Source organism: Passer domesticus, chromosome 11 (assembly GCF_036417665.1).
Source record: "Passer domesticus isolate bPasDom1 chromosome 11, bPasDom1.hap1, whole genome shotgun sequence".
Classification (NCBI taxonomy): Eukaryota; Metazoa; Chordata; class Aves; order Passeriformes; family Passeridae; genus Passer; species Passer domesticus.
Genome location: NC_087484.1, coordinates 117416 through 139924, shown reverse-complemented (window position 1 = coordinate 139924; position 22509 = coordinate 117416). Strand labels below are relative to the sequence as shown.

The following is a 22509-nucleotide window of genomic DNA, read 5'->3' as shown; positions in this document are numbered from 1 at the left end:
AAGAGGAGTGTGTTTAGGCATACAGATAATCTGAAAGTTTGGGGGAGGTACGATTAAAAGCAGGAGTGGAAATATTGCCTGTCAGAAGTTTTTGTTATATTTTTACATAAGAAAAATATTAAGTTCTTTTGCAAATCAAGGAAGAGTAACTTAGAATATTCAGGGGTGTAGGGCAAAGTTAAGCATATATTTTTACCCTCAAAAAAATTTGGAGATTTCAAGGGTATTGCTTGTGTTTTTTCTCTTCCTCAATCAAATGGAAATCTGAACAAAAATATATAAAAAAACCTACATACTAATGAGCAATTTATTTATGAAGGAATGACTTTGAATCAAGGTATTTTAACAGGAGGTAAAAGTTTTCTTGTTTTTGCTTCACTTAATTTACAGATGGGGTATATGCAACCCCAATTAGCTGATATTTACACTGCACTACTTATCTGTGGCAAAGGAAAAAAAGTCCACAGAAATAATTTTGAACATGGGACATCAACCTGTGAAACTCCAGAATTTCATCATAGATTCGGGCAGATTTCAAAATCTCAGCTTTGGCTTTGTCATTTAGAGAGAAGTAGAATCCTTCATTTAATCCAGATGTGTATAAATATGAAGAAATCAAATATTCTGACAGTGATTGATAGGAATAGTGATTAAAATTTGTGAATTATCTTATATCGTAACCCTGGTGAACAAGACTTAGATTTTTATGTCATTAAAGGAAAACTGCTATATTTTGGTTATATTCTGAATCTTAGTCTTCTATCCAAAATAATAATATTTTTTCTGCCCAGTATTAGAATAGCTGCAAAGGATATCCTGCTTATTACAGATAATTTTAAGTTGCCTTACAATGAAAAATTGTAATTTTAATTTAGAATGAGTGTAATTGTGTCATTGCTCAGACTACAGATGACATTTTTTAAGAATTCCCAAGTGACTGAAAACACATAATTTTTAATAGAAGTTTGCAGGCGGCTTTGTATGCCTAAAGCTTCAGACATAACCACCTTGTGATGGATGTATCCTCAAAAAAGTGCCATTGCAATCATTAGTTAGGTGGTTTTTAAGTGTTCCATGTTTAAGATCCAATTTTGTTATTGTTTTTCAGTGAGACCAAAACGTTTACAGAACTTGAATAAAGCAAAAGAAGCCTTTGGCACTGGGTAGTGCATTTAGATAATGGTAACAGTTAATTAAGATTATCTGGATGTTATGTTTTAATCATTGAAGAATGGGGCTTATCCTGTCCAGCAACAGATTAGGAGGAAGATAACATAACAGGGTCATTTTGTGGAATTTCTGAGTCTCATCTCTTCAATACTAAAACTGCTTGGAAAGGGGATGCAAACCTCCCTACCTCCATCCATGAATAGCTGGTCATTTCCCTCTCTAGCAATATGTGCCACACTGTGCTAAAGTTACATCTCTAAGGGTACTGTGGTGGGTAGCAGAGCTAACCCAAGCATGCATGGTGGGCACACTGGTCTCAGCGATCTCAGTCCTCCCTTTTCTGCTTGTGCCACGCCAGACTGGTGGTATAGGCACGGCTTGGGCTCCCTGTGTCAATGCAGAACAGATACATAAGGAAAAAGTGTCACTTAGCATTTTTCAGTGTGCTTGAGAAACTGTGTTCTTGTGCCACATATCATAAGTTTATTTTCTCAGTAGTAAACAAGCTGTAGAGAGAGTGATGAAGATAGTGAAGAATGTAATGAAGCTTAAGTCTGTAAATCCATTTAAATCTCCTTTCACTTCAGTGACAAAATTTGCACTCTAAGACAATCTGAATGCTATTTTGTGTGATTGTAGGTTGGCAGATATAGAAAAAATTTCTTTGCTTTTCTGAACTGAGGAAGTTACCAGAATCGTTTGTTTGCTCTTGACACACAGACATTGTGCAATTGCATTTATTGTTTCCACAAAAGCAAACAGGAGCAGGGAGGGGGAGGTAAGGATGTGGGGAGTAGGAGAGATAGGAACATATAAAAGGAAATTGCATGTGCCTGTTATGTGTTTTTATCCCATGTTTTCCACAAGGTCCATGAATGTAAAATGAAGCTATTCCTCCTAATCTGCTTGCTGGTTTCTTGCTGTTGCCACGCTGGGGCAGTGAACCGGGAGTACTATATTGGCATTACAGAGACTGTCTGGAACTATGCACCTGGCAATACCAGTGCCATCTCTGGACAGCTTTTTGCAGAAGAAGAGTAAGTAAAGCAATGTCACTGGGTGAGTTTTATTTTACAACTTCATCTGGTTTAGACACCAGGGCTGAAAACCTGGTGAAGGCAGTGAAATGAATGTGTTGGTGTCAGTGGGTTTTCTGTCAAACATATAAGGGAATTCTGATTTTTTTTCCTGGCTTGCTTGAGAATAGCATTCCAATGTTCTGCTAATTCAAAGCATTGAAATATGCAGTAGAGTGTGAATTTGTTGTAATGAAATATTTACTAAGTAGAGGCTAGAATAAGACCCTGAATGTCTAATGGTGTATAATTTTGAAGGTATAAGGTGCTAGTGCTGAAGAGATTATTTTTGCTTTCAAATGCAGAATTGACAAATTTAAAAACAAATTAGAAATTTAAAACATTCCTACTGAGCACAGGTTTTCTTTTTAGTTATTCATTGTCAGCAGGGATGGTTTTCACTGGTGCAGAAGCACAGCTGGGTACTTCCACCCACAGTGGAGGAGCTGGGTTGCTTGTTACAAGGCAAAGAGGGTCCTGAGCAGAGTGAGAGCAGTAAGTAGGCTGAAGATATGTAGGGTGAGGAGGGGGGAAGCATTCTGGAGGTCTGAATAATCAATAAAGAAAATCCAGATATAAAAGGCATCAGAAAAATATTTGAGAGAAGAAAACGTTCCTTTCTTCTCTTTGTTTTCAGTGTCTTTAAAATTATATGGGAATGTATCAAAGCAGAAACAATGATGAGAGAAATCAGAAATTAGAAAATCAGAAATATCAAAAATGCATTTCTGGATGAGGGATTACAAGATTTCCTGTGGTTTGTTTTCTTTAGTGAGAGCCACAGCCATAACCAGCCACTCAATCAGGTGTGAGATTAAGCAGTTAGCTTTTCATTTTTTCCACTCACAAACTTTGTGAGGCGTAAGACACTGCCAGGGATTCAGCAGGCTAGTAATTCTGATCGGGGGTGGAAACAGGGCATCCTGTCTGAGAATGGCAGAGCTGTGTTGTAATACAACAAACCACTGCTGTTCACTGCACTTTCACTGCTTTCCCCTTGTCTGTGGTGACGTGCAGCACGCTACATTAATTTCAGGTTTTCAGTGGTTGTATGCCTGCAATGGAGCCAGTCCCTTGTATTATACTTTTCAGTTTCAGCTTCTCTGATTCCCCTTCTCCTCCTGGATGCTTTTTGAGGGTGTGCTTGTAGAGATTGATGCTTACAGGGGCAGGGAAAAACACAGTGCAGAAGGAAGAATCTACAACTAAATGGTAGCTGTTTAAATGGTCCAAGAAGAGCCATACCATACATGTTCGATTTAGGTTGCAGCTCAAGAGCCTCATGCACTCAGAATTATAGTAACTGAGCCTTTTCTCTCCAAGTGGAGCTCTGGACTTGCATTTGAATTACACTTCAGACCTGCACTTGCCAATGCACTTACAATTCCTTCCCCATGTGCTCAAACAATACTCCACCTAGTAGAAAATGCTTTGCATTTTTGGGCAGTATTAACTTATTTCACCACAAGGCTTGCATGTAGTTGTGCACAGCACTGCAGAGACCTGGTCTTTATTTTAGACTATTAATTAAAAACCACATGGCAGATGCATTTGTGTATTTTCTTTACAGGCAGGCTGAAGTCTTTCTCAAAAGAGGACCACACAGGATAGGAAACACTTACAAGAAGGCTATCTACGTTCAGTATACCAATCATTTATATGACGTGATAGTTGACAAACCTTCCTGGCTGGGTTTTTTAGGTCCTATAATTAAGGCAGAAGTTGGAGATTCCATTACTATTCACTTGAAAAACTTTGCTTCCAGAAACTACACACTGCATCCACATGGTGTAAGATACACAAAAGAAAATGAAGGTAAGCTTGATTCCATTCTGGACCAGAATTTATCAAAAGTTAATCATCCCTCTGAGTGTAAGTGGTATTCTTCTGTCAGAGAGAAGACTGGGCAAGTAAAAAGAGATTTAAACTGGGACACAATCAATTTAAAATAGGAGCTAAATTTGATAATTTTTCAAGAATAGAATACAAAGCCAAAAATGGAATTTGTGAATGAGGCAATTTTAGATCAACATTTTACCTGAAATAAGAATATTTGTATTTCAACCAAAGTAAGGGTATAAAGTTATATAAAAGATTCAGGTATGAAGGATATATAAAAATGTGATGCTGCGAGGAAGACATTGTTAACAGTAACAATGTACTGCTCCAAATTCTTAACACTAAATTTATGTATATGGTATATAAGATACACAAGAATTTCTTAAAATGGGTAAACAGATACTGCTTAGTAATTTGTTTTCATTACAATTAGTATGTGCTGTGATAGAGACACATTCTGTCAGATCAAAACAGTGCATGGTTATGTAGCAGTATGTATAGTTTTCAGAATTTTTTTCTGTTGCTATCATTCCAGTAACACCTATATTCCTTCAGGGCATATGCATTTTTTTAGAGCAGTTTCCAAGATTAATATTTAACAAATGTTTTACAAATATTTGAATTGTAATCTTTTTACAAGAAGCACAAAATCCCCTCTGAATAAATTAATGGGCCATTAATTGAAGTACTCTTATAGACTTCAAAAGATTCCCAAAGAGAAAGAAAATATCTACTCATCTGATTTAAAAGTTGTGGGTTTTTAACCTGTGTTCAGATGTTAATTCCATTTTGCTGCAGCATGTAGTCAACTTTCAGCATGGCAGGTGCTATCCTAACACACTCTTGTGAATGTGTTGTGCTAATGTTGACTGTGTGGAATTCTTCAGGTGCTTTTTATCCTGACACTACCAAAGATTTGCAAAAGCAAGATGATGCCGTAGAGCCTGGAGGCCAGTACACTTATACATGGGACGTGACAGAAGATCAAGGTCCAGCTAAAGCAGATGCAGACTGCATAACCAGGGCTTACCACTCCCACATAGATGCTCCAAGAGATGTTGCCTCAGGGCTTGTTGGGCCTTTAATAATTTGCAGGAAAGGTAAACCATAAAGTAAACCATAAATAAATGAGTAAATATAATACATATGCAAGGTGATTGAAAATTATCATTGATAAATATCAGTGAAATTAGTTCCCTGAAGAGCAGAAGATTACAATTGATTTTGAAATAACTGCTTTTGGTCTTTTCAATCAGCTGCCTTCAATAGTGTAGGAAGTAGTTTGATTTTCTGTATGAGAAACAATGTAATTTCCAAAATACTTTGTTCACAAATCTGTATGAATGAGATGTGCTTTGCTAGCAATGTGCAAGGAATCATAAATACTTATATAAGAAAGAGATTAATATGCAATATTTGTGTTTGGTAATTTTGTAGAATCTATCAAAGGGGATTTTTTTTTTCTTAAGTGTGTCTGTAAGTTTATGTATACAGTCATGCTCAAGAAAAGTGTCAAAATATGAAGTAAACAGGGTCCAACCCTATTGAGACTAGAGTTAAAACTGACAAAAAAAAATTAATATCAGTTACCAAAGATTTTGAATATACCGTTTTATTTTTCAGATACAATGAATAGGGACAATGATCAACACTTTGATGCTGAATTTATCCTTATGTTTTCTGTGGTGGATGAAAATCTCAGTTGGTATCTAGAGGACAATATCAGAACATATTGTTTTGAGCCTTCCAAAGTGGACAAAGATGATGAGGACTTCCAGGAAAGCAATAAAATGCACTGTGAGAGAACATTATATCAATGTTTTTTGTCACTGATTTCATGAAGTAATATTTTTCTGTCTTGTCTCTTTTAAAGAAGAATTGTAGAATTTTTTTTTTTTTAAAGCAGGGATTTTTCTTAGAGGATTAAGACATATTCTTTTAAATAAAAATTAAAAAATTAAAAAATGATGGCAAGTATTGTACAATCAAATCTTTGGAGTTGTGATATAAAATTCTTAGGGCCACAAAGGTCTTTGCCAGTGTAATTTTCCCAGGCATTCTAAACACAGATGTGTTACTTTGTTCTGCTTCTCAGTCCTGAGCTCTGTACTATAATTTCATAGTTTAGAAAAACAGTTCTTACTGTTAGTATAAACAAATAAGATACCTCTGGCTCCGGCATGTATTCCAGAATCATAGCTATGTAGAGGAAGCGTGTGTCTGATGCTGGCAGTGATTTTCAAAGGTGTGGAACTTTCTTTTGAAACTCTTTCTATTTTGAAGAATAGAGAAATTGGTTGTATGATACCTGCATTTGAAGAAAACATTCTAAGGTCTGTGAAGTTAACTCTAACAAATAATATTTCTTTTAGCAATCAATGGGTACATGTATGGATACCTCCCAAACCTCACAATGTGTGTGGAAGATAAGATAAAATGGCATCTTTTTGGCATGGGTAATGAAGCTGATATCCATTCAGCCTACTTTCATGGACAGACTTTAATAGAAAGACATCATCGAGTTGACACCATCAGCCTCTTCCCAGCCACATTCATTGATGCTGTCATGGTACCAAGGAGCCCTGGGGAATGGCTGCTCAGCTGCCAAGTGAATGACCACATTGAAGGTACAGTACAAGGTTCAGTGATCAGAATTTCTTTAGCTTGAGTTAAGAGTTTACTGAGTCACTTTTGCAGGGCTCTTGACCTGGTGGTATGCCAGGCAGTATTCTCCTCTAGGTAAAAAAACCTCTCAGAGTAATTGAAATACCTACAAGTGCATTAGATGGATTTGAGCCTGTGGCCATGGGAATCAAGGGATTCTTTTCTCTAATGGACACCATCATCAGCTGGCAGCAATTAGACCAGCTGCATTTTTGCAAGCCTCGCCTTTGGGCAAAAAACCAGCATGTCATTTGCCTCCTGCTGGAGATAACTAACCACAATTTTCTGTTTGACAACAAAAAAGTTGGGGCTCATTCCATCTTTGACAAGGGGCACAGAACAGGCAGGCTAACTTGCCTGTTGACAAATACATGTTCTGGAAAATGCATTCATGAATCAGCAGAGGTGTTCATTTCTTTTTCCTGTATTATCCTGTATTTTCAGTTGTAATAGCCATATTAAATGCTTAGAAGCTAATTCCAGGCTTTTGAATGGAAGTGAGAGAAGTGATTTGTCACAGAAGTGGGAAAGAACATGGAACTGAAAATCATTCTCCATTATTTGAAAACTCCAAAATAAAAAGAAGTGTGTAACCTACAGATTCGATTACACAGAAGTTCCAAGCTTTATCAGATCAAGTAATATCCTGATATGACCGAGACATTCTGGCCAAGACTTAAACCCCACAAATTGGCCTGATTTATAGCTGTAAAAGGTCTCTCTTCATTATATTATTTGTGTCTCCAGCAAGCAGATTTGCTAACTGCTTCCCTTAGGATGCAGACTTGGGAGTTCCACAAATAAGTTGTTGGTTATATTTAGATAGAGAATGTTCATTCTGGTAACGTCCGGCCTTGGCTGAATAGTTCATGGACAGCACTGTGTCCACTCTACCCTAATCTTCTCTGCCATGCCAGTTGCAGCTTTACAAGCAGAATGCCCTTTACCACACCTGTCTGCCTGCTGTGGATACCACGGCTGTGTTTCTATGTCCTAGCTCAGCTGGCACACCTCCATCTATAGCATTTATCTTCCACTTTGTGATTTGCATATCCATCAATGGTGTGGGTATTGTCCAGACAACAGAAGAGCTGTTGGATGCAGGGAAAGAGAAAACAAAATGCAGTTCCCTCTCCCTAGGTTTCTCTACCTCTTTTTTTCCAGGTGGTATGCAGGCCCTTTTTAAAGTAGAAGATTGTAAGAAATCCACACCAGGTCACAGTGAGAGTACAAAGATAAGACAGTACTTCCTTGCTGCTGAAGAGATCATCTGGAATTATGGCCCATCTGCAGTGAACCATTTTACAGGACAAGAATTAATTGTTGACAGGTAAATGCCTCTAATTAAAGAAGTTTTATTTTCCAAGAATTGATTTAAGCATGCTAATTAAGGTAAGCCATATGGTAGAGCTGACTTTTAAGCATAATTGCTCATTGCCCTCATCTGTGCTTAAATATTAGTGCTAGAATAAATATCAGCCCAAATTAGGTAATTTGTTTTCCTTGTAATCTTTCCTTAAATTTTGCTGCTATGTTAGTTATTTCACTGGGATTAAGATTAATTTTTTATGTCATATATAGGCTGTGACTCCTGATTATTCAAGATGGTTGATTATTCTGAGTTAGGGAACAAAGCAGGAGATCATGACCATTGCCTTAGGTGATGAAATTCATGCTAACCGTATCTCATCTAGGAAACAGATTGCATGAGATAGCTTTGTCCTTTACACTGTGCTTCCATATTTAAGACCTGGATACACTGAATACGTTCATTCCTCAAGTTTTTCATCTGCTTGCTCTTCCACAAGCAATGAGGCAGAGTTTGAATATTCAAGGTTTGAATAGTGCTTGGAAAACACTGAAAGGTCCTTTCTTAAAGACTAGAAGTGTTGACTGAATCTTCTCACTTTGTCTATAGATGTTACATAGTCTTGGTGTTCTTATCTGCTCCTGTTGAATTTTTGTAACTTCTAATTAGAAGAAGAGTAAATCCAAGGTTATTAAATGTTGACTAGAAATCATCGTTAATGAGTCTCTAAGCTTTGTAAGGGCAACTCAGCAGTGGCTTTTTCTTAATGAGAAGATAGTGAAGGATAATGGATTCCTGCACATCTTCTACACCACTGCATATAAGTGTGTGACCATACCACTGAAAAGAAACCCAAAAGACAAACTCAGCATGCCATAGCTCTGAAAACAGGGTTGAGGTCTGACTGCTTTTTTACAATTGAGCATTTTGATTTGAAGCGTTTGCATCTCTTGCAATTTCTTTTACACAGTGAATCTCACATCTTTTTTGAACAAAGTGAGACAAGAATTGGTGGCTCCTACAAAAAAGCAATTTACAAAGAATACACAGATGATTCTTTCACTGAATATAAAAAAAGACTTGCAGAGGAAGCTCACCTTGGACTCCTAGGTAAGAGAGTCAAAATTTTTTCATGTCAAAGATTTATGAGAGTAAATAGTCACTTCCACTGGTTAGTGAGCAGTGCCCCACCTCCAAGGAGAAGCCCTTAGCTCTCCCTGCCTCCAGCAGTCACTAGTGCCTGTGGTTTCCCCCAAGTTGTTATGAAGCTCTTGAATGCAACACTGTCATGGTATCCAGCTTCCCTGTAGGAGCATGCCATGATCTCCAAAGGTCAGGCTCTTAATTACCAGGCCAGGCTAGGCAGATCTAGTTCTATTGATAACCTTGCTGCTCCTGGCATGGGTTGGTGCTAATGTCTGTATATCGCTTTCCAAAGGGAAGAAACTGTCCTGAAAGTCACTGGGCCTCCATGTGAACTGGGATTGGTTGCTGCTGGGCTGTTGTGTGATTCAGGCTACGTGCCAGGGACCTGGTCTGTGGCCACAGAGGCCCAGGGGCATTCCTCATGTAAGGGAAAAAGCAGCCAGCCACTGAATGCCATAAATTTGTGGTGACCATTTAATAGAAATATCCCATAATTAGACCGTGTAAACTTTTCCAGGACCTGTGATCAGGGCTGAAGTGGGTGAGCGCATCAGGGTGACCTTCCGGAACAATGCCAGCCGCCCGTTCAGCATCCAGCCCCACGGCGTGAGCTACCGCAGGAGCGCGGCCGGGGCGCGCTTCGGCACCGCGCCCGCAGGTGAGCCGCGGACGGGGCTGCCGCACCTGAGCGCTCACCGCCTTACCTGCCCACGTCTTACAGGTGAGAAAGGAAAGAATGTGCACTTGGCATAATTCTTAATGCTGATTTCTGTAATAGGTACCGAATCTCCAGCCTCTCATGTGAATCCCGGCACCACATTTACATATGAATGGGATGTGCCAGAAGATGTGGGTCCCACAGAGCAAGACCCAGACTGTTTAACCTGGCTTTATTACTCAGCTGTGGATGCAGTCAGAGACACCAGTTCTGGCCTTGTGGGTCCTCTCCTAGTGTGCAGGAAAGGAGCTCTGCTTTCTTCTGGGAAACAGGTCAGTCAAAGAAGAAAAAGGGAAACATTTGCATCGTCACAGCTGAATCTGCTTTCTCTTCCCAGACTGCACCACCTCCTCTCCACATTGCAGTTTCACTGATGTCCTAAGGGGAATAAACAACATGAAGAAAGTGGGTTTCCAGTATCTGGCTCCAGACAGACAAATACTGCTATGTGAAAACACCATTGTCATAAGCAGCTGCTGACATTCAAGTCTCAGCTATGATGAGAATCTCTAGAAAAATGTAGAGATTTTAAAGATCAAATACAAACTCACTTCCAGAGGTGGTCCCTGCAGATAGAATGAACACTAGCAGTAGATACTTAGTTACCAGATACAGCAATTACAGAGCTTGGAGATTATCAGAATGAAGTATCAAGATTATCAGAATGAAGAATCTATTTTGTGACTTGTACTGATAAATTATTACAACATAGGATTTTTTTCCCCTGACATTTTCTGCTCATTCATTTCTATTTTCCCTTCTATTTCTTCTCAACAGAAAAATGTGAACATGGAGTTTTTTCTACTTGCCACAGTATTTGATGAGAATCTGAGCTGGTATTTGGATGATAATATTTTGATGTTTACACTAAGTCCTGATAAAATTGACAAAGATGATGAAGGCTTCCAAGAATCTAACAAAATGCACTGTAAGAAAACTATAAGTTAGTGAAATATTAATTTCTGCAGTAAGGTTTTTACTTTAATGTTTTCATGTTTGAGGCAGGAAAGCTGTATAGTGCAGAGACATTTCATTCCTTTCCAGTGGAAAAAAACCCCAAATATTTCAGTGCAATTCAATTTCAACCAAATGTGGTAGTTCAAAGTATAATGCCAGCTGCTCAATGTGTTGCATGGCAGTTGAGGATTTAGCATGGTTATGTACAACTTTGAGCAGATAGAAGGAGGAGTTAGGTCTTCAGCCTGTATGCAGCGACTATGAGTGCAACCAGTCAGCAAGACAAAAGTGACCTCTGCTTTTCAGATGGTGTAGCTGAAAAGAAGTTTTTCACAGAGTTACAGAGAAGTTGAGGCTGGATGGGACCTCTAGAGGTCACCTGGTCCAACATCCTGCTCAAGCAGGGCCACTCAGAGCCACTTGCTCAAGACCATGTCCTGATGACTTTTGAATACCTTCAAGGATGGAGGCTCCACCATTTCTCTGGGCAGCCTCTTCCAGTGCTTGGTCAGCCTCACAGTGCTTCCTGATGTTTGGGGGGAACCTCCTGTGTGTCACTTGGTGTCTGTTAGTGTTAGCAGGGCTTCTGTCCCTATCACTGGGTACCACTGGGAAGAGCCTGGCTCCATCCTCTTGGCACTTTCTCTGAAGCTGTTTGTACAGGTGGGTGAGATCCCTCAAGCTGCCCCTTCTTCAGGCTGAAGGGTTATCACAGCTTCCTCAGCCTTTCCCTGCAGGAAGAAGTGCTTTCTTGTCCCTTCATCATCCTTGTGGCCCTTTGTTGCCCTCTCTCCAGTGTGTTTATGTCTTCCATACCGGGGAGCCCAGAACGCAACACAGCCCTGCAGGTGTGGCCTCAGCAGTGCTGAGCAGAGGGCAGGGGTCCTCTCCCCCGATCTGCCAGCTGGACTTTGCCTCAGAATGGCTCTTTGCTTCTTTAATAGGGCAGAACTGAGTTTCACACTGATTATGTTTTAGTACTGCACAAATGTTTTCCAAGTTTCATGTGAAAAAGACGTTTTTACCCTCAGGCCCAAATCCTGCCAGTAAGTACTAATCTTTAAGCATATTTGTTTTATGCATTTTGAAAAAAATTCCCATCAGGACCATTCCTGTTTACAGACTATTGGTGCTGAGCATTCAGTGGTACCTGAGAAGTCCAGGATTTGAAAGTTTTGCAAAGGACTATCTAGAAAGTGTTAGTAACTCAAACTAAAAAACCCTTCTGATTGCCTCCACTGTACAGCTGGAGGGTGTTGCTGGATATAAAACAGGATCCTTTATGCATCCTGTATAAGTGACAAGTAGAAAGCAGGGAAATTTCCAGTTGGCCAAGGTAGCAATATGTGCTGTGGACATTGAAAAGGGAAACAGCTGGAAATTATTTTTAAACACTGGGGTTTAAAAGTTGTTTTGCTTGAATTGATTCTTTAGTTTTCTTGATGTGATATTTTATCATTGATATTTCTGTCAGTCTAAGGCATGACATTACATCTGAAGTGTTTATTAATTAATTAATCCCTATTGCAGAATTAAGTAATATACTAATCAAGGTGGCTTTTGCTTTCTCAAATCTTCTACAGCTATTAATGGTTATATGTATGGAAATCAGCCTGGTCTTGAGATGTGTAAAGGAAGTGTTGTTTCCTGGCATTTGATGGGCTTGGGTTCAGAAGTTGATGTCCATGGGATATACTTCTCAGAAAACACATTTGTAACTAAAGGAACAAGAAGGGATACAGCAAATCTGTTTCCACATACAGTTCTTACAGCTATTATGAAGCCTGATTCTGAAGGTAAATGTGTTATTTAAAAATCCTGTTACTAATGCAGAAACTGTTACTTATGAATGCTTTGTGCAGAGACAAGCTTTAAGCAGTTGGTATATTGACCCTGCTGCTAAAACTGTGTACAGGTGTGTTTGAAGGGCAGCAAACTCTAAGAATGTATGTTCTTAATGCTAAGTTCTTGATTTTCCTAGCTCCTCTGTATGCTGAATTTTATTACTACAAGTAGCCACACTGCTCAAAGATTTTGGACCTTATATGAACAATAACCTGTGTCACAGTCTCCTCAAGTCTTTGTTTCTTATATGACCTCTAGGAGTATTTGAAGTGTCCTGCCTGACAGCAGACCACTACACTGGGGGCATGAAACAGAACTACAAAGTGAAAAAATGCCACTGGTGGAATGTAGATTTGTCTACGTATTTGCATGAAAAGATTTACTACATTGCTGCAGTGGAAGTTGAATGGGACTATTCTCCTAACAGGACATGGGAATTCGAGCGGCATCAATACCATAAGGAAAGGTACTTCAGAATACACACAGGGAAAAAAAAGCAAAAAAGCAAAGGAGCAACTGCTGTTGCTTCTCTCTGAACCTTTTCCTCTTCCAAACATTTCTAGACACACTTTCTTTTCACAAATATATTTTGGGCTTACTTGAATTTCTCCTTCCCCGGCAGTGCTGCCATGTAACTGAGCCAGACAGCACAATGGTTGAGAAATCACACAGATCTTCTGTGGGACAGGTGTAGATTTTAATGGATCCTGGATAATGCATGTGCATTTGTTATTTACTGATGTTGGTAGTCCTCAACGTGGAAAGCTTAAAATATTCATTGTCATCTTATCTATGATGACTATGTCCTGATAAACAAGGTCTTTGTCTCATGTTTATTTGTAGTCTGAATAAGGTTCTTTTTGACCCCTCTCAATTTCATGAGCTTACCCATGATTGAATTCACTTACCATGAAGTTTGTTGTTTTATTTCCAGTATTTGAATCGCAATGAGAGAGAACTGATTGGATAAACTAATTCATGCCAAGAATGATTAATCTGTGTTCCACCTGAATAACTTGAGTAGCAGATTATAACTGTATTTTGTTATTAACTTAATTGTATTTTCTTTTTTCCTCAGTTGATAGTACATTTCCTTGCCCTGTAAACCAGTGACTCTGTCATTCTAAGCACAAGTAATATGGACTATGCTGTTACCAGACTTCCCCCCCCCCATTTTGTGTCCAGCCCCCATTATCTCAGCAGAGAATCCCTCCCATTTAATGTCAGCAAGGCACTTCAGCTTTACAAGTTTTAGGCTTCATTTCAGATGTACACTGAAGTTGCCAAAGGCTCTGTTCGTGTAAGTTGCTGTGTCTTCATGCAATCTGCAGCATTTGCTAGGCCAAACACTCAGCATTTTTTCCAAGTACCATAGACTTATCCTATCTATTTATAGTAGGGTTTTTAACTATCTAAAGGGGAACCTCCCACCTTAACAAGAATGTTTTAATGTTGAAGATACTAGCAGTTTATGAGATTACTCTTTCAGTTTATGAGATTACTTCTTCTTTTGAGCCAGATTCTTGCTTGATAGTTAATTGACACACCTGCAAAAGATGTTCTAAAATACATGAAGGAATGCATTTGTTTCTTCATTTGGCAGCCCTGGCAATCCATTTTTAAATAAAGATGAAAAATTCATTGGCTCAAAGTACAAAAAGGTAGTATATCGTGAGTACACCGATCAGACATTCAGTACTCCCAAAAACAGAGCAAAGGAGCAGCAGCACCTGGAAATTCAAGGTAAAGTCATCATGTTCAGTTTTGAAAATGAAAAATTGCAGTCACACAAATCAAAAGATACTATTTGAATAATACTGAGTACAGTTCTACCCACAAAAAATTGCCCCAGTCTAAATGGAAAACCTACTTGGAACTGCAACTTTTACTGTAGTGCTTTCCCTGCAAGATAACATTGCTTGTTCTACAAGGAAAAAAACCTTTTTGGTTTGCTGCTTGGTCAGAGATTCTAAGTCAGCATAAAACTGGGCAGCAACATTCAAACTGACTTCTGTAGGTGCTCAGAACTTGAGACGTAGAGGCCTAACTTTAACATCTCAAGTTGGCATGTCATAATGAACATTATCCAGTTTGCTTCTGACTTATAAGTTAATGTTGTGAATTTGAACACAACAAGCTGGCTCTATGTCTGTTCTGATCTTTTTTTTCAATCCAACAGGGCCGCTGCTTGTGTCAAATGCTGGAGATAAAATTATAATAGTTTTCAAGAACTTAGCATCAAGACCTTATTCTATCCATGCCCATGGAGTGAAAACAGACAGTTCTGTTGTTGCTGTAACTAACCCAGGTATCAAACCACCCTCTTTTATTTCCAGCAGGTAACATCAAGACATCCGGTAAGATTTAGCAAGCTTCCAGACAGCAGGAAAAACATCATTTTTGTTTGTCTTGCCTCAAATTCTTAAAATTTTTGATGCTGATTATGACAAATATTTCTACAGTTCAAATGCCCCTCCTAATTATTGCTGTGTATCCTAGTCCTTGACTGATCAGTAATTTTTTGACACAATGCGGCTGTACCTTTCATGAAAGCAAACAGATTTGCCTCCATTGGGAAAGCATGGCTTATGCTATCATTTCTCAATTTCCTCTGTGATCTCTACAAAATATACAATCAGCTGTTAAGTATGGTGAACTGGACAGTGCAGACACACTCACACACATACAAAACCATTGTCAAGAAGGATCAGGGATATGCAGAAGGGGCCATCAGCTAGCCAGAGCAGTAAATGGGAAGGAGAACTTCTAGACAAATACAAGCTGTAAATGGAAATAACATGTGCTTCACAATGACCATCTGTAGGATCAGCACACCTAAAACTTCAAAAATTAATTGATACTTATTTAATTCAGGTGATACAAAAATATATGTCTGGAAAATCCCAGAGAGATCTAGTCCTGGGAGAGGAGATTCACATTGTATTGCATGGGCATACCATTCAACAGTGGACATTGTTAAGGTACATTATTGATGCCAGTTTTGTTTGTGTCTCCAACATAGATATAGTCAAAGGAGATGAGTTTGAAACTTTTTCTGCTTTCTCTGCCAAGTTATTTCCCCTATTACCATACCTTTGAATTTATATGTTTCTTGAAGGCAAGTTGCAAGAACATCAGGGCAGAAATTCAAGGCTAGACATTCATGGTTTTGCTTTTGGTATAGATCTTCTCACATTCCCTAATGTGAGAAGCTAACACTTTATAGCTTGCTCAATATCTAATCAGCCACTTGTGGGAAAATTAAAACGCAACTGTGAAACACAACTCTGCCATATTTTACCAAGCATGAATTAGCTTAACATAGTATCTTTATGGTAATGAATATATTCTTGCCACTGTCTCAACAAATACAAATAGTGTCAAGAAGTATATTTTGAATGGAAATCAAGCTCAAAATTATAAAAATAGTTTGAAAAAAGAGCAGTAAATTAACATGGAAGAAATGTTTATAACAAGAGATGAAAATGAACTTGATTCCTGGACAGCATATAACAACAGAGAATTAACTTTGTTTGTCATTGGCTGCCCTTCTTCCCAGACACTGACAGCTGTGAAGACAGTAAAAAGATTCCTTTATGTCATTAAGAGTACCTCTGTTTAATTACATCTCGCAATTCTGTGGGTTTTCATTTGTCATTTCAGGACACTTACAGCGGATTAATAGGCACACTTGTTGTGTGTCATAGACATTACCTGCCATCATTTCATACTAAAAAGAAAGTTCAGTTTGCTCTTCTCTTTATGGTTTTTGATGAAAATGAGTCATGGTACTTGGATGAAAACATTAAAACGTATTCTACCAACCCACACCTTGTTGACAAAGAGGATGAGGGATTCCTTGAAAGTAATAAAATGCATGGTATGTTTCCCAATTTAGTTCATATAGCTTTGCGAATTTTACAAAGTTATGTATTTGAAAGTAGTGCATATAAATTCAACTTTCTCAGCCCTTTGCATTTCCAGTTTCAGGACAGAAGGCCTGAAAAACTTTACTCAAACTGTTTGAAAACACTGCTCGTGCCAGTGAATGACATTTTTTTCACAAGTTAAAAAAGCCCTTAACAACAACAAAGCCCCCATGGTATATTCTCATGTTGAAGTTTTAGTACAGAAAGAATAAAAATCAAATTTGAAGTTCTGATTTGATGTCAGTAAACAACTGCTCTGGATATTTTGGAAAAGCTATGTGCATTCTGAAAGCATGTCTTTGTAAAGCTTACTCTTCAACAAAGATTGACTGGAATTGCAGAACTTTAAGAGAAAGATCTGCAATTCCCACAGCTCTTTTAAAACTGCAATATTAGCAGTGATGTGCAGCAAAGAAATTTTATTATGTCTTTCTTTCTAGTTTAATGTGAAATATAGACACAACCATTCATCACATACCATCCAAAACCATTACTTTTGTTTGGCATTGGCTTTCAAATTTTTCAATCTGTACTATATTAGAGATAACAATACACAGAATCTTGTTTTCTCTGTCTTACTTTCCTTCTTTTTAGCCATTAATGGAAAGGTGTTTGGAAATTTGCATGGCCTGACTATGCACGTTGGAGATAATGTCAGCTGGTATCTGATGGGAATGGGCAATGAGATAGACATTCACACAGTACACTTCCATGGCCACAGCTTTGACTACAAGGTATCAGGTCTTTTTCACTTATTTCTTGCTGTGTTAAGAATGAGGTAAGTAAAATATCAAGGACTGTTATCTATGGTGAAAAGTCATCTTGCAATATTAAGCAGGGCTTGTACTTCGACGATAAGGGTTTTATGCCTCAAACCTGTATTTGATCAACATACAAGAGCCAGAGAATATCTGCCAGTAGCATTCGCTCACTGGTAACCTCAGAAGTTACTTCAACAAGATAGCTGTGAATTTTTCGTGGCTGTGGTAAGAAAAAAAGCTATAGTTTTCCTTCATTTCCACTTAGTTGCTAGTTTATTAAACTTTGGAGCATGAAGTGGATGTACAAAGTGATGCTTCAGTAGAAATGATACACAGAAAATGTGTTTAACACAGTTTAACTGTTGGGTTTTTTTTGTCTTGAAGCAAACAGGCATTTACCGGGCAGATGTCTTTGATCTGTTCCCTGGGACATCTCAAACTGTGGAAATGACCCCACAGAACCCTGGAACCTGGCTGTTACACTGTCACGTTACTGACCACATCCACGCAGGCATGGAAGCGACCTACACTGTGCTCCCAAAGGAAGGTAAGAGCCACCTAGCTTAGTAGTGTTTGCTATGTTTTAAAATGCACAATGGGGCTCACAGACAGACCAGTATACCTCGAACCAGTTCAGGCACCCGCAATATTCCATGTCTGGAAGTCAAGATGTAGCAGGCAACCTGATCACGCTTCCCTCGGCACTGCTCAGGAAAATGAAGTAGTTAAAGGACTGGATGATAACTATTACTTCAACTTACCATCCATGAAATCTAAGTGACAGATTTTTTTTTATTTAAAAAGAATTCTTCATGAGACAGAGTACTTCTGTACCCAAGAAGTGTCAGTACTGATCGATACTTCATTTCAATCTTTGTTCAAAACAAGCACAGCTGATAAATACAGCTGAATTCATGATCCCCATACAGCTGAAGTACTGAAAAATTAAAATAGTGTTTACTTTCTCAAGGGCATGTTGTAGCTTTACAGACACTATTACCTTGCACTAGCAATATCACCAGTGAAAAATGTTGAATTTTGAAGAAAAGTTCTTATTTCTACAGAGTTAATACAATTTTAAAACCAACATTTTTCAGTATTCAAAAGACAGAGCATAACAGGTATCGAGAGAAACAGAACAGTAGAAATAATTCAAAATATGTGATGTATGTATATATACACAACTATATGATTTACATTTTAACTATACTAAAAAATACAGAATGCAGTGTTAAACAGAAAATCTAATTCTATTTGATAAAGCACTGGAATATGAAACAGAACCTAATTCAATTTTATAAACACTAAAACTGTTTTAGAGAGTATGTTATGCCAGATGTCCAGACAATAACAAGGCTAATTTAAGAGTACACAGAAAGACATGCAAAAACAGACTTTCAACTTGGATCAGCAGTGCATCGGATTTTTTATTATTAACCATCTAGACTGCATTAAAATGTAACCTTCATTGCATCTTAAAGCTGTTTTTAAACCTAACTCACAATGTCCAGAATGTACTTGGATCCTCTGTGCTCATTTTGGACTCTGCTGGCCACATGCACAGACTATTCTTTTGATGAAATGTACAATAAAGCTATTTTTCTCCTTCTAGACAAACAGTCTCTGTTCCCAAGATTATTCAATCAGTTCAAGTGTAAAGGCATGCCAGGCACTCAAGAATGATGAAAGCACTTTAACACAGCGATCCTCCAAGGTCTATCTTAATTTCTTGGAAAATATTCTTCTGGATCACTCATCTCTAAACAGTTTGGAAGATTTCGCATAGTGGCCATGGCTAAGAAAAGAACCACAGACTAAGACACCTGAATGGATGTTACAGCTTATAAATATGAGTTTCTGTAAATGAAAATAGTATCTTGCAAATGAAACATATTCTAGGTGACAGCTACTGCATGTTATTTAGCAGCTGAGGAACACAGAACTAATGAAATGTGCTTTTTTTTGAGGTTTGCAAATAACCCTGAGTAACAGAAAAATTTGGGGTATCAGTCATCATACTGTCACATTTTACTCATATGTCTGTAGTAAATGCTTAGAAAACAGGAATTTGGTTATCACTTTATCCATAGGTTCACACTGAAAAGATATATAGTACTGTATAATTAAGCAGTTAACAAAACAGTTATATTATTTCTGTTGAATTACTTTACAATTTTATTCAGTAGTACCTCTCAAGAATATGCATTTAAAAGATTTGGTTTTCTGTTAAGAAAATAATTCCAAGGCAAAATTAGGCTGAAATAAGCCTGATGAAATGCAGACAGTGAAGGCCAAAATTTGGTAACTATGGTACTGAAAAGCTTTGCTCTGACAACTCCTGCAGTGGAATCATTTTGCTGTTGCAGCTCTTGGTGAAGGAAAAAGAAAGTTTCCTGACCGGTGGAAGCATCAGTGTTAGAGCATGGCTGATGCTACTCAAAAATGAGTAACAGCGATATGGTTGTGTTTCAATAACCCAACTCCTCATGTTAGATCCGTGCCAAATGAGAAGGAAAGATGTATGGGACAGGCAAGGAAAGCAAGACATCTAGGCTTTATGCCTGCAAGAATGAAATTGCTTCTCTTTAACAAGCCTAAATTGCTTTGGTCTTTTTTAAAGGTTACACTGAAACCAGCATAATACCTACCAGTAAATTAGATAATTCATTTTACCTGTAGCAGGAATGCTACGCGAGTAAGTTAAACTACTTTTGATTTTTTTTTTCTTTTTGTTAATGTATTTTAGCTGAAATATAGATGGTCTCTTCTGACTGACTTCTACAGGTTCAAATAACATTGCAACTCCAGTGAAAACATTTTTATAGCATCACTGTGAGCTAATTAGGCCTTTAGATGGTTTAGATGGTTATGGGATCATGGGAGTCGTTATATTTTTGGTAATTGTCAAAAACCACAAACTATATTCATAAGGACGTTATAAACATTGTGACTGCTTATTATGACTGAATTCCAGCTCTGAAGGAGCAGAAAGATGCTTTCTGCTCGCAAGACAGACAAACATCAGTACACGCGTGCACAAGCACCTGAGATGCTTACCAAAAACCCTAGAAGAAATTCAAGGAAATGTCTGTGTTGCAATATCAAGTCAGTTGGGCCCAATTCCACTTGGAAGAGTAAGGTACTCACTTTTACTCATACAGTTGACACATGCCTGACCCTGAATTCCCCCCTAAGTCAGTGATCAAGCTAACAAAGATTGAAGACTGACTTTCTACTTTACTTTCAGTGAACACTGTATGTTCAGCTGTACTGTAGAGTCTGTATTTCCTAGCTGCTTAGGCACCAGAATTAGCTTCAAAACAGATGCCTTGCCTCAGTAAACAGCTGTCCTTTAGCAGTTGACATCACAAGATGTATGTGAAGGGAGGCCTGCAGTACCTTATAAGGAGTTCTACTGCTTGTATCATTTACTTTTTTATTACAGCACATTGTAGTTGAGTGGACAGCAGGTCCACAGGTCATTGTTTTAGGTCAGCAGCTTCCTCTGGCTGCAGTGAAGAAGATGTGGCAGAAAAAATGCTGCAGTTCCATCTTCTGGTAGAAGACTGAGGAAATCCCTTAGCTCCAGTTCCATTGCAACAATTGATAAAGTTTCTGCTCAGAGCAAGGGAGAAAATATAGTTTAGGTATTTTGAGTTTGGAACAAAGAAAAAAACCCAAAGCATTAACAATGTAATTATTAATTAAAGTAATCTAATTATTTAAATATTGCAACTGGAATGACATTTGAGACATAGCCATTTGTGTGCAAACACAACTATGGGAAATCTAAAAAGGAAACTGAAATTATGACTTCAACCAAAAACAAGCCTCTATCTTGACATATTGGGTCTACACATGGCACTAACATTAATGAAGTCTGATCTAGTATTTCACAGGTTTTGTATGAAATGCAAAGCTCTAGAAATCTTATTAGTACCCTCATTCATCCACTAAAACTGGATGCTTTGCAAGAAGCATCTCAGACCAAGCTGTGTAATGTTATGTTCTTATGCAACTACAACACAGTTACTGCATGAAAATAAATCCAAAGAAAAACTGCTGGCACCCGAAACTAGAACTTTGTAAGAACTGTGCTACAGAATGCAATCCCACAATGCTGTTTTTCTCAGGCATTCCAATGGCATTCTTTGAACAATATATGTGCTTTATTTAATAGTCCTAATTTGTCAAAACAATCACACTGGCCCCACAGCTATACAGAATATTATAATTTCTTACAAACATGTAACGATAGGACTACACAACTACTAGGATAGATTTCTCTACTTTTAGTATTAGCATACTGGTTTTTTTAGTCTATGACTTAATCATCAATATACACTTAAGCCTCCCCTGTGTTATCACTAACAGCCTATTATTTAAGAACCATATAGTCATTTAGCCTAGAAAAGAACGAATCAGAATTATTTCTTTTTAGTAGGTTTTTAATGGTGTCTATTCCTTACGTATACAGAAAGAGTATGATTACAACAATTTACCTGATTGCAATACAAAATTAATGTCCTGATTTTTATGAAGCTACACTGCCTACATTGCAGAATTCTGTGCTAATGACCAAAAAGGCTGCTAAACTGCATTATCTTTAACTAAAGAAAAAGCGCCCTCCCCTTTTTTTTTTTTCAAATTATCATCTCAATAGTCCTTAGTCTGAACAGTTAGTAACAATATTAGCTGATGAACAAAGCCGTCTGTAACTGAGTTACAACCAATTGATTTACCTTTGAGTGAAGAAATAAGAACAGGGCAGTCCTTTCCAGTAAGTCTAGTTCTCTTGCAAAGTTCAGGAAGCAGCTTGTTCCACCACAGAGCCTAATCCACAAAACCCAATAGCAAACGTATAAATAAACAAGAACTGAAATTAAGAGTACGAAAGACCTGCTAAAAATAACCTGAACTAAGCTCAGATGTGTACCAATACAGGTCAGTTATTATGAACTCAGCAAGTTGTTTATATAATGCTTTGAAATGCAGTGATTTTGCATATTCACTGTTTTTCAATCTTCAGTGTAACTTTTTTTCTGCCCAAAAATCTTTATACAGTGTCCCTCATATCTGTATAGAAAAAAGTTTA

The 22509-nt window shown here is 38.0% G+C and overlaps 2 protein-coding genes across 5 annotated transcripts in view; one reads left to right on the top strand and one right to left on the bottom strand.

Moving 5' to 3' along the window:
• The first annotated feature begins 1948 nt into the window (after positions 1 to 1948).
• The window catches only part of CP (ceruloplasmin), a 26803-nt gene continuing 6242 nt past the window's right edge, over positions 1949 to 22509 (top strand). Inside the window, exons 1-19 of one of the 3 annotated variants that reach the window (XM_064384949.1) lie at positions 1949 to 2207; positions 3817 to 4061; positions 4973 to 5185; positions 5709 to 5882; positions 6458 to 6712; positions 7914 to 8079; positions 9029 to 9168; positions 9722 to 9862; positions 9983 to 10194; positions 10700 to 10850; positions 12463 to 12675; positions 12983 to 13190; positions 14328 to 14467; positions 14904 to 15032; positions 15599 to 15705; positions 16388 to 16604; positions 17248 to 17387; positions 17799 to 17961; positions 19027 to 20478. In XM_064384949.1, coding sequence (XP_064241019.1) covers positions 2053 to 2207; positions 3817 to 4061; positions 4973 to 5185; positions 5709 to 5882; positions 6458 to 6712; positions 7914 to 8079; positions 9029 to 9168; positions 9722 to 9862; positions 9983 to 10194; positions 10700 to 10850; positions 12463 to 12675; positions 12983 to 13190; positions 14328 to 14467; positions 14904 to 15032; positions 15599 to 15705; positions 16388 to 16604; positions 17248 to 17387; positions 17799 to 17961; positions 19027 to 19097 — 3240 coding nt within the window. In that variant the 5' untranslated portion in view covers positions 1949 to 2052 and the 3' untranslated portion in view covers positions 19098 to 20478. Of the gene's footprint in view, positions 2230 to 3816; positions 4062 to 4972; positions 5186 to 5708; positions 5883 to 6457; positions 6713 to 7913; positions 8080 to 9028; positions 9169 to 9721; positions 9863 to 9982; positions 10195 to 10699; positions 10851 to 12462; positions 12676 to 12982; positions 13191 to 14327; positions 14468 to 14903; positions 15033 to 15598; positions 15706 to 16387; positions 16605 to 17247; positions 17388 to 17798; positions 17962 to 19026; positions 20479 to 22509 lie in introns of those variants that run through there. The other 2 variants (XM_064384945.1, XM_064384946.1) reach the window with 2 other exon arrangements.
• HPS3 (HPS3 biogenesis of lysosomal organelles complex 2 subunit 1) overlaps positions 18446 to 22509 on the bottom strand; it is a 21250-nt gene continuing 17186 nt past the window's right edge. For both annotated transcript variants that reach the window (XM_064384950.1, XM_064384951.1), the window contains 2 exons: positions 22157 to 22247; positions 18446 to 21029 (listed from right to left, as the gene is read on the bottom strand). In XM_064384950.1, the coding sequence (XP_064241020.1) occupies positions 20902 to 21029; positions 22157 to 22247 (219 nt within the window). In that variant the 3' untranslated portion in view covers positions 18446 to 20901. The remainder of the gene's footprint in view (positions 21030 to 22156; positions 22248 to 22509) is intronic.